We start from the raw sequence: 12,800 nt of genomic DNA, 5'->3' as shown, positions 1-12,800 counted from the left end.
TACGACCACATTTCCTCAAGATCGCATGAACTTAGATATCATGGTTCAAAGCATCTAAGGATCTCCTAACAAAATATAAAGGGAAATGAAGATTATAAGCTAAAGGGGTAATGAAATGTTAAAAGAGATGGCTAAACGGTTCAGTCCTCCCCTCCTATGTATAGAGTTACTCCTCTTTCCTAAACTACCCCTAGATACATAGTGCATATCCACTCAACCAACGTCAAAATGGGCCAACTCTTGATGTGTTGATCTGACGGCCACACCCTCTTCACAAAGTTGCTTCAGCTTGACGTACCCTTTATGATGATGCCACATGTCGCCTCTGGTTCCCTCTAGAACCACACTGCCGGATTTGGAGGATTAAATCCAGTGAAACCCACGAACTATCACGCTGAGTGGTTTTGAGCCTCAACCATCGAAACCACCGCGAGTAGCATGCTCAAACGCGTCACCACGTCTTATACATGTGTCCTGCCGGTCCGCGACTGTGTCGATGACACGATCCGCTCCGCCATGTCTGTCACACCCGGTTTTAGAAGGCAAACCGAATGCTTATTAGTTTGGGATTATACTGATATTCCTTTCAAGATTTCCTTTTATCTCTTCCTTCATACAGAATTTTCCTTTCCTTTTTTCTTCATTTATGCTCTAGACACATTGTGCACTAACATTTTATTAGATAATAATTTATATGCCGTCGGAACGCACGAGCATCATACTATCCGAGTTTTGTTGTCATTGGTTTCTTCGTCCATATAACAGAGCTTCTGTTTTACTGCTTGAAGTAAAAAAATAATGAAAAAACACAACTACTAGTGTGTGCTATAGTATCATTCATGTTGTAATTGTCTACTATTTAGTGTGCACCACCGTTGGATTCGTTCTATTCAAAAGAATAAAATAATTTGCCAACCCCAGCTTGATTGATCTGGCCTGCGGTAATTTGACATCACATCCTGTGTGAAAGGAACAGATGATTAGTTTAGGCCCTCGGAATAATAAAATAATTTTAAATTTGATCAATATAAATAATACTTCCTCTGTTTCAAACATTAAGGATCAAATAAGGTGACTAGATATGAGTGAGTGGGAGGCAATAAAATCTTTGTGCTTGGGCAACCGTCTTGTTTCTCAATGTCACACCCCAAACTCCAAAAAATCCAAATAACACCCAAGAGATATGAAAAGTTCATGTGACATAGATAAGTCAAACAAAACAAGCGAGTCGCAGAATGAAGATTATAAGCTAAAGGGGTAATGAAATGTTAAAAGAGATGGCTAAACGGTTCAGTCGTCCCCTCCTATGTATAGAGAGTTATTCCTCTTTCCTAAACTACCCCTAGATACATAGTGCATATCCACTCAGTCAGCGTCAAAATGGGCCACATGTCTCCTCTGATTCCTTCTGGAACCACACTGCCGGATTTTGAGGCCTAAATTCAATGAAACCCGCGAACTATCACACTGAGTGGTTTTGAGCCTCAACCATCGAAACCACCGCGGGTAGCGTGCTCAAACGCGTCACCACGTCTTAACATGTGTCCTACCGGTTTGCGACCGTGTCGATGACACGATTCGCTCCGCCATGTCCTTGCGCCTGTCGCTGTCCCTAGGTGCCAGTCACTCCGCTTCTCTAGAGCCTCGATCAAGACTCATTGCTCAACCTTCGCTGCTCCTGGTCCATCGGCACGAACCCATATGACCTTCACCTTCATGAAATACGCATGGAGGGGGTGAATAGGCAAAACATAAAATTTATCACAAACTACAAAAACTAAAACCCCGATTAGGTGTTAGAACAAGAAGCAAAACTATCGAAGTGAGGGAGAGATGTTCTTCTTGCAAGTGTTGCTCTTATTATTATCGAATTTTACTTTGGGAGCAACACAATTGATTTAGAATCAAGCACAATGCAAGAGAACTTAAGGGTGTTTCATATCATGCTCTCCGTGTAAACGATTCAGTGCACCACTAGACCGGTCTGGTGCTCCACAGTTTAGCCCAATCTTTGTAAGCTTGTCCAATTCTTGTTCAAATTTATCTAGCTGCACTTGAGGGTGTTAACATGACTTAGACATATATTTCTAGTGACTAGCCAACTAGTCTAAGAAACAGATCTTGGTTGTTTTGAATTATTTATCTTGTATTCCGTTTTGGCTCAACTTGGCTCCAAAAGTGTGAAACTTAAATCCTAAGCTTTCTATCTTCTTTGGTTGGTTCAAATATGTGCTAAGGGGTGTTTAGAACTTATCCAAATTGGTGAACTACTGATAGTTTGTCTTCTCTAAAGTTCACCCCTTTTTGGCTAGAACTTAGCTTGTTATGGACTTAGAACCTTTGTTGATGATCTTATGAACCTGTGAACCAAGAACTTAGCAAGATGGTTATTCCATATGGTTGTGATGGTCAGCAAGCACCAAAACAAATATAGAAATGGATTTAGGGCCATTTCCCTTTCAATCTTCCCCTTTTTGGTGATTGATACCAACCAAAGCAAAATAGGAAACATGTAAATTGTAACTCGTTTGCAATCTTTCAAGTGTTCATAAGATGCTAGGTTAGAAGCATTTCTAAGTGAATATGAATTGTTTTAAAATGATTAACATTTTATACCACATTTGCACCACTTGAATTTTGATTTTGCAATCTTTTTATAAGACCCTTTTAAAAGTCTTTTGCTTTTGGCCCAAAGAATTATAATTTGCATTTTCTCAAGCATTTCTTAAGTTTGAAAAGTTCTCTCCGTTTTTCAAATGTTTTTGCCTTGGCCAAATAATTGCTCCCCTGAGTAAAAAAATCTCCCCTTTGGCATAGAAAAGTTTTTCTCCTCTTAGCTTTCAAGAGGGTTTTCACAAATAAAAAAGGTACCAATTTGGAAGACTAAAAATTTTAAAAACAAGAAGGTGATGCGATCCTTTTGCTTTGGCCGAATAATTTTTCACCCTTTGGCATTAAGGAAAAAAAATAGGGGCAAATAATTCCTCGCCCTTTTAATAATATGACAAAAAGATATAGCAATTAAGAACATGAGTTGGAACAAAGGATGTTGATACCGAACGGAGTGGAAGAGCTTCCTTTGCCTGAAACTTCATTTCCCTTTCAATTTGAGACTAAGCACAAAATAGTGATGTGGGTGGGATTGGGTAAAGGCTGAATTTTATGACCGTTTAACTATTATATTATTATTATGATTCAATTTGTAGATAAATTATGGATTAAATCTCCCTTTTGTATTTTCAGATAGCCCATTTGACAGTTACTATATGAATTTTCTGAATTTCTTTAGGAAACCCATTTCTTTCTACATATTCCAACAAGCTCTGATACATTTTGTAGGGTTCTACTGTGCCATTGGTTGTCAAATGGGTCGATACAAGAAAGGAAAGGAAGGCTCAGAAAGCATAAAAAGCTCAACTACAGCCATCTAATATGCGCAATGCAAGTCCAATGCAGCAGTCTTCGGTATGTGGAGCTTTATTACAGATGGGATATTTGCCTCAACTACAGCCATCTAATAGTGCAGCTTTATTACAGATGGGATATTTGCCTCAATACAATGGCTTTATTACAGATGGGATATTTGCCTCAGGTGTCTTCTGTTGTTCTTTTAGCCTTGTTTACATTTTGCAACAATATCGTAGGAAACGCTCAATGGTTATACCAAGAGCAGCACTCTTCTAATGGTACCCTGCTTTCAAGTTTCTTTCTTCATAAATTCTCTCCGCCGATCCTTGTTCAGAACATACGATTTGTTAACTTCTGTTCTTCTCGTTCATATGATTTGTCAAATGTTAAGTATTTGGATTGCTTCCTGCTTGTTCTTTGATAAGCATATAACTTGCAGCTTAAATAATAGTACGTGTTATATGTTAAAACTCCAAAATCTTTTTGCCGTAAATGGTGACCAGCCTCAAATCTAATGTAGTGTGCTTTATCTCCTGTGTAGCCACCATGGACATATGGACTTACGCAGTACCCTTTGAGCCTGTTTGTTTCAGCTTTTATCTGATGAGCTTTTCTAAGAATTTTACTGTGGAGAGAATCTGAGTATCGTACGAATTACGTGTGGATGAAGATGAAGATGTTTATACGGTTTAGGATCTAGAAAATGAAGGATTTCTATTTTCGTAACGACTCGACCGATTTTTTGTTCACATAATTTTATATGGTTATTACCAAAATGATTCTTATAAAAGCTATTTAAAACATTAGGTGTTTGACAGTCAGCAGCAGATTCTGGTGGCCAGAAGCTGCTGAGAAGCCAAAACAAACATGTCAATATCCCCTATTCAAAATCAAGGCCCCTTCCAGAATACGGTTCAACCTCCTTAATCAACGGAACACGATTAGAAGGGTGAACCCTGAACTGTCTCCCAGCTCAGTTCAAAGGTCATTTAACGCGATGCAGCTAGGCAGCCCACATTGTTTTCTCTCCTCTCTGTTCAGCTCACTCGCATTCTTGGAGATTCGTCGCAGCAGCACAGCAGCATCAGTTTGTACCATGAATCAGATCTCGCTTGTACACAAACAAAGACTTACCGATTCATTCAATTGCTACCTCCTCTGACAGCCGACTTGCATGCTAGTAGAACGCATGTTCCGAACATATCTCAGGACATGGCATGGCTGTTTTGATGGGTCAACAAAGTGAGACAGGACGGGAAACAAGCAATTGCGAAGGAAAATTTCGCCAAAAAGACAAAATTCCAAATCCAAACTGAATAACAACATTTATTTACCCATATTTCAACACAACACAGGCCAGCGACGAAGTCATCCATCGTTGGCTGAACAACGGAGCTGTAGTGGCACGTCGCTATGTCTCGTAGAGCACCGCCCCAGTAGGGTAGCGGTGCAGATGCACGGCCCTGGCCTTACAGCCGTAGTTGTACTGCGCGAAGGGCACCACGGTGCCGCCGCCCGTGATCGTCATCGGCGACGGCGCCACCTGCAGGAACATGTAGTTCCCGACGAAGAGGTCACCGACGTAGGGCCGACCGTTCCTCAGCCAGCACGCCACCCTGGCGGCCGACGCGCGCACCAGGGCCCCGGCCGCCGCCGCCCTCTGCCACAACGCGCGCGCCAGGGCACCCCAGACTCTCGCCCTCCTCAGGCGCCTGCTCCGCCGCCTCGCCACCGCAAAGTAGTAGGACCGGTATGAGTCCTTAATGGCGGCGGCGGTAGCAGAGCCTGCCATCGTGGCAGGAGGACGGGGAGGAGAGGGGGCGACAGCGGGGAGGAGCTTCTTGAGCTTGTGGTAGGGGAAGCTGCGGCGACCCATGGTCGCCGGTCACTATTAGAATCAGCTTCTTTGTCCAGTATCTCAAGCACTCGGTAAAGCCTCGAAAACACTCGTTGAAGACTTTGCGAAGTCTGACACTCGGCAAAAAAAACTCGGCGAACTGTACATCAGCTACGACTTCTTTGTCGAGTACTTTTTATCGTGCACTTGGCAAAGTCTTTACCGAGTATCACCCAGTACTCGGCAAAGAAAAGTCGCTGTCACGACGCCAGGTAATGGCGACGAAGCCTGTGTCGAGTGTCCACTGTACATACACTTGGCAAAGAAGATCCCTATGGGCCCCTTTACCAGATCCTTTGCCGAGCGTATTAGGTGGCACTCGGCAAAGGCTCTATCTTTCCCGAGTTCCCGCTGAACTAGCACTCGGCAAATGGATCACCCGCAGGCCCCTTTGTCAGTTCCTTTACCGAGTGCATTTTGTAAGCACTCGGCAAAGCTTGCTTCTTTGCCGAGTGCCAATGCTATATCACTCGGCAAAGAGGCTTTACCGGTGTTCAGGTGTGCGTTCTTTATCGAGTGCTATGACCTTGACACTCGGTAAAGAATCTCTTTGATGAGTGTTACACTCGGCAAAGTGACCATTATACCCCTTTTTATTTGTTTTTTCTATTCCATCAAACAAATAAAAGATATATCACATAATTATCACATATACATCACAATTATCACATAATCATCACATACATGATAAAGACCACATATTTCACAAAAAAACACAAATCTCACAAGTTTTTCACATACATGTCTATGTTCATACCAAGGTTCACCAACATAAGTATCACACAACTCTAAGACATAAGTTTTTCACAAACATAAGTTGTTGGGGACTTGTTCTCAAATGCTATGTGTTGGGGGCCTTCATCCTCCGAAGGTCCTCAAAAATGTGATTTAACAATATTTTCCAAGTGTGACATGTAAACAGGTACCTTCGGACTCGGGTCAAAAGCATACATAATATGGAAAGCATGATCGGGACGAAGGTCGAGTCAATCTCGAAGCTATGTGCAAAAAAGCTTCGGCTAAATGGCGAAAAAAGGAACCGACTTAAAGGGGAAAAGGCTATCTAGTCCTCATAGAATTGTACATAAGTTAATAATAAATGTAAAGGGCATGAATATAATTTCTCACAGGCTACGTCCTGTGCCTATAAATAGATGAACAGTACCCTCATACTGTTCATGCTGACTTGGCATTTGCTTTTGCGTCACACTCGTACCTTTGTTTTCTGTCAATTCGAAGGTACCAAATGTTATTCAATATTGTCCTTATGTTAACTTACAATTATGTACTGAGAAATATATATATGATAAAGTTGTTGTTTACATTGTTTCTTATGCTTTACATGCTCCATTCATTGCTAATATTAATACATATATGTATGATGAGATGATGAAGGTATGTCCTTCATGACCTTCATCCGAAGATCATTATATCCTTGGGGAAATAATGTTTCGAAGGACGAAGGGCATTAACAAATAACTTGTTTTGGTGTTGCCTTGTTCTCAATTTATAGCATTTGAGAGCAAGTCCCCAACATTGGCGCCCACCTCCGGTGAACCCTCTTTTCGACCACCTTCGGCAAGCACTGACCTTCGTCATGCCACCGAAGAAAGCTTCAGCGACAGGGGCTGCCGCACTGCAGCCACTCGGCCCAAACCAGGAGTCTCTTTCTCTTCGAGAGGCCCGAAACCAGAAGACGAAGGCCACTAGTCCAACACTCTAGGAGGAGGAGTTGGACCAAGAAATCAGAAACATGGAGATAATCCACCAGCAAGTTCAAAGGAAGAAGGAGAAGATGACCCGACTGGCTCATCTTCAGAGGCAGATCGACAAAGCCACCGAAGAAGTACGCCATCTTGTTCAAGACGAACAAGATCGAAGGCCCCTACACAGGGAGCTTCATCAAGAAGGCTTGTTCAACAACGATGGATGGTATGATGATTTTAATCATGATACCTTTACTTTTGATGATGCTTCTCCCTTGGCAGCAGAACTGCAGGCTATCCCATGGCCCCCATCATACAAGCCACCTCAGCTTCCCATGTATGATGGTCATTCAAATCCGAAGCAGTTTTTGATGAGTTATGAAGCAACTATATCTTCATATGGAGGCAATGCAGCTGTCATGGCGAAGTCCTTCGTCATGGCAGTTCGGAATGTGGCCCAAACATGGTATTCTTCTCTTTGGCCAGGGACCATTACTTTGTGGCAGAAGCTCAAGGATATGTTGGTGACAAGTTTCCAAGGCTTCTAGATGAAGCCAGTCAAAGCTCAGGCCTTGTTTCAGTGCATGCAAGATCATGAGGACTACCTCCAGGCATATGTCCCAAGGTTCTTGCGTCTCAGGGCACAAGCACCTATAGTGCCTAATGAAATTGTTGTTGAAGCCATGATTAAGGGGCTTCGTCCAGGACCTACTGCTCAGTATTTCGCTAGAAAGCCTCCACAGACTCTGGAGAAGCTGCTTCAGAAGATGGATGAGTACATCTGGGCCGACAATGACTTCCGCCAAAGAAGGGAGGAAGCATATAGTTTCTCTAAAATGACCAGGGGCTTCGAAGGAAGAATCCACCCGAGGCATGTCAGGTCCATTCACAATTCCATCCAGAGTGATGACAGAGGAATTCAACAGCAGAGATCGAAGTATTCTTCGCAAGCTTCGGGACAGCAACAAAGCTCTTTTCGGTCGCCAGCTCCAAGAGGCAGAGGCGCCAGGGGCTTCGAAGGAAGATATGGGGACCAGCCCAGGAAAATCTACTGCCTATTTTGTGGTGAAGACAAGGGCCACAATACAAGAACGTGTCAAATCACCATCCAAAAGCAAAAGGAAATTGCAGAAGCCGAAGCCCAGAAAAATCAACCGAAGCAGGTCTTGCACACTGCTTCGTGTCATTCACCCTACATACCAGAATATGTGGGTAATCATCCCGCAACTTCTGTTGCTTCGGCTAGTCAGCCGCAAGTTTCTTGGCCACAGCTTCCACCTCCACCGCCACTACAGCCTGCCTACTCACGAGGTCAGCAGCTAGAAGGGAGCCAACAGACCCATCAGCAGCGAGATTTCAGGGAGGGGTCTGAAGCTCGCACAGTTAACAGCACTGTGCTGGAATCAAAACACATATATTGAGAGATATCCTACCTTTGGCACAGTTTTATATTCGTTGTAGTTTTCTTTTTAATAAGGAACAATTAATGTAAACCTAGTTTTCTTGCTATTTTTTGATTCTCTGTACTAGTTTCGTTTATGTCAAAATGAAATATACCTTCGTCACAGACTCATGAAAATGCTGAAGCTACAAAGAGATATTCCTTTAGGAATGCAGTGCTAAAAATCGCAGTAAAAGTTTCACTGAAGCTACAAAAAGTCGTTTTTAAAGAATGCAGCGTAAGTTTGTCGATGCTTCAAAAAGCCATTCCTAAGGGAGCGCAGCGTAAGTTTTCTGCTCAAAAGTCGTTCCTTAGGGAATGCAGAGCCAAATACCACCGAAATATAAGGCGAAGCATGAAAAGTCAACGCGAATACCGCCGAAATAGAAGGCGAAGAAGTTCAAAAGACGTTCCTTAGAAAATGCAGAACTTACACCGAAAAATAAACGGTGCAGCCGAAAAGTAAACGACAAAGAGATTTCAGTCATTCCTTAGGGAATGAAGGTTATGGAAGAAGCTTCGGATGTGTGTGTTTGGGCATTCATTTGCACGATACATTAGCATCATTCATTGCATCATATCGCATAGCATCACATCATACATCATATCACAACAATGATATCAATTGAAAACAAGGCCGATCTTCGGGCAATGCTGAAAATCACAACTTCATCAGTTCTGATGCGTAAAAAGCTTTTCGAAGCATTGATGTTTTACAAAGTACGGATGATTTTTACGAAGCATAAAGGCTCTTCTTTACGAAGCATGAAAAGAAGGAAAGGTGTTTTTTCGCCGAAGGCTCAAAAGCGGTATGTACATAAAGTTTCATGCATCGCAAAGAACTGAATTACAAACAATTCATATATTACATTCAAGTACCAAATATTACAAGCATAGTTCAGCAAATGTTACAATAATATTCTAGAAATGTTTTTACAATAGCTACTCTTCTTCCTTCAAAACTTTATCTGCAGCTTCGGTCAGCAATTTGGTAACAACTTCGTCTACAATAGCTTCGGCCATATTAATAATCTCTATTGTTTTCTTTGTCTTTGGGTCATACATTGGGTCGAATGGCTCTAGGGGAGGAGATAGTGCAGCTGCGGTAGAAGACATGAATTAGTTCGAAGTCACAAAAATAAACAACAATAAAGTTAAAAGACGTTGAGTAATACCTATTCGTCTTTCAAGTTCCGCAGCTTTTTCAGCTGCTTTCGCTGCTTCTCGAGTGTCATGGATGTCTTTTTCGCTCTTTTTCATTATTTCATGGGCCATCCCTTGGCCACCATTTTCCCAGATATCAGTAAAAAAATTTCCACCTATTGAGCTTGCTTCGGCCAAGGGGTCCTTCGTATCGTCGATAGAGAAGGCAGCTTCGGCCTAGGCCAAAGTTTTAACATGTTCGCACCCTGCCTTCTCCAGAATAGCTGCAACTCCTCTCGCGCCAGAGAAGGCACAGACGTCCCCACGATCACTCAAAATCTCTTCAAAGGCTTCGGCCTCACCACTGATCCACTCAATTACACCCTCTGGATCGCCCCTTATGAAGTTGTCTTTAATCAAGTACACGCCCACGTTGGCGAAGCTAGTTTTTATCTTTTTAACGCATTCCACATATTTCTCAAAACATTTTTCTTTTGATGCACTGAGTTCTGCAACTGTCTTTTCAAAATAATTTTTCCAGTAATCACTGGCATCTCGTTCAGCTTCGGCAACAGCGCATTTTAATTTGGCTTCAGCCAGTTGTTTTTGAAGGTTTTCAATCTCATTCCTTTGGATTCCAGATTGAGCTCGAAGTTAGCTTCATCCCCCTTTGCTTTGTCCACCAATGTAAGTAGAATTTTGTCTTTTTCCAAGGCTTCGTTTCTCAGCTTGATAACCTCTGTTCGAAGGTTGTTGAGAGCAATAGTGCAGCTCTCATCTTCAGCATTCTTTTGTGCCCTTAAGGCGTTTCTAAGTATTAAGCCCTATACAAAATAATGAATGGATTAACATAAGAACAAAAGACTAATTCAAAATTCATAAACTTCAAAATTCACATTTTGTACCTTCAGACTATTGTATGCAAGGCTATCCGCAAGATCGTCCTTCGTCATGGTACAGAGGCCAACTTCGAGCTTCGGAAAACCCATACTTCTGGCTATCTCCCGGCAGACGGATAATTCTTTGTTGTCTGGGAGGCAATACAAGAAGTCATCTTCATCCATACCATTAAACACTAGGGCCCCTTTTGGGTACTTCAGTTCTCGGGCATAGTGTTTAGCTTCAAAAATTTCTTCCTTAGATAATCTTTTTCCCGAAGCATGTCGAATGATATAATCAAGATATTTGGAAGGTGCTTCGGGAGCAAGGGATTCGGCTTCTTTGGCCATATTTCTCTCAAAAGCTATATCAGTATTTGGAGGTACTTCTTCGGCCCCTTGCTTGGCTGTGGCAAGCTTCGTCTCAACTGGCACTGTGGGTTCGGCCTTGGTTCCAGCCTCAATTGTTGCAGTTTTATCTTTCATCTGCCTAGTATTAGCTTCAGCCTGCGCCTCGGCACTTTCGTCAACCTTCTTTATGGAAGAAGGGCGTTTAGAGTTTGTTTTCTCCAAAATGTCTAATACATTTACCATCCTTTTCCTTCTAGGGGTTATCGCAGAACTTTTTTCTGCCTTCAGCACTGTTGCTTCTGCTGAAGGACTTAGAATCTCGAGCATCTTTGTTGCTTCTTCAGTTTTTGATTTTTTAGCCTTATCTTCGTTAACCCTTGTTTCAATAAGCTTAGACGAAGGCGCCTTCAGCATTACAACCGACTCTTTAATCTATGTGGGAGGAGCAGGTTCTTTTGCTTCAGCAACCGTAGAAGTTTCCCCGCCAAACTCAGGCACTGTGGCCGGTTCGATGTAGCGCGGTCGGTGGGTAAGGACCTTCAACTTTTTTCTCTTCGGCGCAGGCTCGCTTGGAGCAGCCGAAGCGGCAACCTTTTCAGAAGTTGCACCCTTTCTTTTCTGCCCCCATGGCGGGTAGCGATAGAGAGGGTACACAAATCCAATAGCATCAAAAACCCTATTTAATCTTTTCTTTTTTCGGCTCCCGAAGGCCGCAGATAGTGCATTATCTTCAGACTTGGAGTATGCTCCAAGTAGCTCATCACTAGTATTTTCAACACACTTCAGCCAGTCATCATCTGGTTCAATAAACTGGTCTCCAAACCTGAAGGTATATTTCAATCGAACCAGACCACCTTCGCTAGGGTTAGTGATGGATTCTTTTGGCATTTCCCAATTGTCTATCAGTGGCCATATCCTGTAGGCTACATGTTCTTGAACTAAGTCTCTTATCCTAATAAAAGAGCAAACTGTGCTGAAGGCCCTTCGGCATGCTTCGTCTGCCTCATCAATTTCTACCTTCGGCTTTCGGAGGCCGAAGCGGGACCAAATGGGTTGCATGATGATTTCTTTAATATCTTCTCTTGCCTTCAAATCATTTTTCACGTAAAACCACTCTTCCATCCAGGCCCCAGGCCACCTCTTCCGAAACGTTGGCACCGGGTAGCTGGCCCCAGAGCGAGCAACGAAACTATAGCACCCAAAATTGTTATGATATTGTTCTTTACCCCAGGGCTTCGTCTCGTACGAAAGTTCGTGCATGCTGCAAAAACAGTTTGCACTTGGCTCTAGACCTTGACTCCTCACAACCCAGACGAAGATCCCCATTCTAATAACTGCTTCGGGAGTGATCTGATGAAGGAAAATCTGACACGTCTTCAAAACTTCAACCACAAATCTGCTCAACGGAAACCGAAGTCCAGCTTTGAAGAAGCTTCGATAGATTACAACTTCATTTTCTTCGGGAGCAGAAACGGCTCTGTCTGCGTCAGCCCTCACAATAGACATATCTCGGGAATACCTTCCTCTCATATTATCAAGATGATTCTGTTTGTTAGTTGATTTCCCAAAGACTGCATGACTTGGTCACCAGGGCCGATCTTCAGAGTCTTCGCCCCCACTCTCCACATATAGCTGTCACTATCATCAGTATCTTCAGACAAGCCTTCCAGAATTTCTTTAGTAATCTTCTCTGTATTCGTTTTCGCTATTGACTCAACAAATCCAGCAGTCTTCTCCTCAAGAAGCTTCTCCTCTTCGGTTAGCTTCGTCTCAGCAACTGTCTTCTTGTCTTAAGACATCTTATCTTCCGAACTGATGAAAACGTGTCCTTCAAACCGAAGCTAAAAAGCTTGAGAGCTATCAAGCGCTAGTAAGCACAAGTTAAAAAATTGAGAAAATAAGGCAAATGGCACAAGCAGTGTATCAAAATGCAGGCGGTGTGAGATCCTATTTATACGCCCAGCACGCTCCAAGTT

The 12,800-nt window shown here is 42.8% G+C and overlaps 1 protein-coding gene across 1 annotated transcript; it reads right to left on the bottom strand.

Annotated features, from left to right (window-relative positions):
- Nucleotides 1–4,523: 4,523 nt before the first annotated feature.
- Nucleotides 4,524–5,297, bottom strand: LOC103650782 (uncharacterized). The gene has a single exon (XM_008676349.4). It carries the CDS (start codon nucleotides 5,282–5,284, stop codon nucleotides 4,820–4,822), a length of 465 nt encoding a protein of 154 aa, XP_008674571.3. The 5' UTR covers nucleotides 5,285–5,297; the 3' UTR covers nucleotides 4,524–4,819.
- Nucleotides 5,298–12,800: the final 7,503 nt, after the last annotated feature.

This window comes from Zea mays, chromosome 3, assembly GCF_902167145.1.
Source record: "Zea mays cultivar B73 chromosome 3, Zm-B73-REFERENCE-NAM-5.0, whole genome shotgun sequence".
Lineage (NCBI taxonomy): Eukaryota > Viridiplantae > Streptophyta > Magnoliopsida > Poales > Poaceae > Zea > Zea mays.
The sequence above is the reverse complement of the archived record's forward strand: the minus strand, read 5'-3'. Positions and strand labels throughout refer to the sequence as shown.

Excerpts from the sequence above, each read along its gene's own strand:
- LOC103650782 (XM_008676349.4), bottom strand. The coding sequence starts at position 5,284 with ATGGGTCGCCGCAGCTTCCCCTACCACAAGCTCAAGAAGCTCCTCCCC.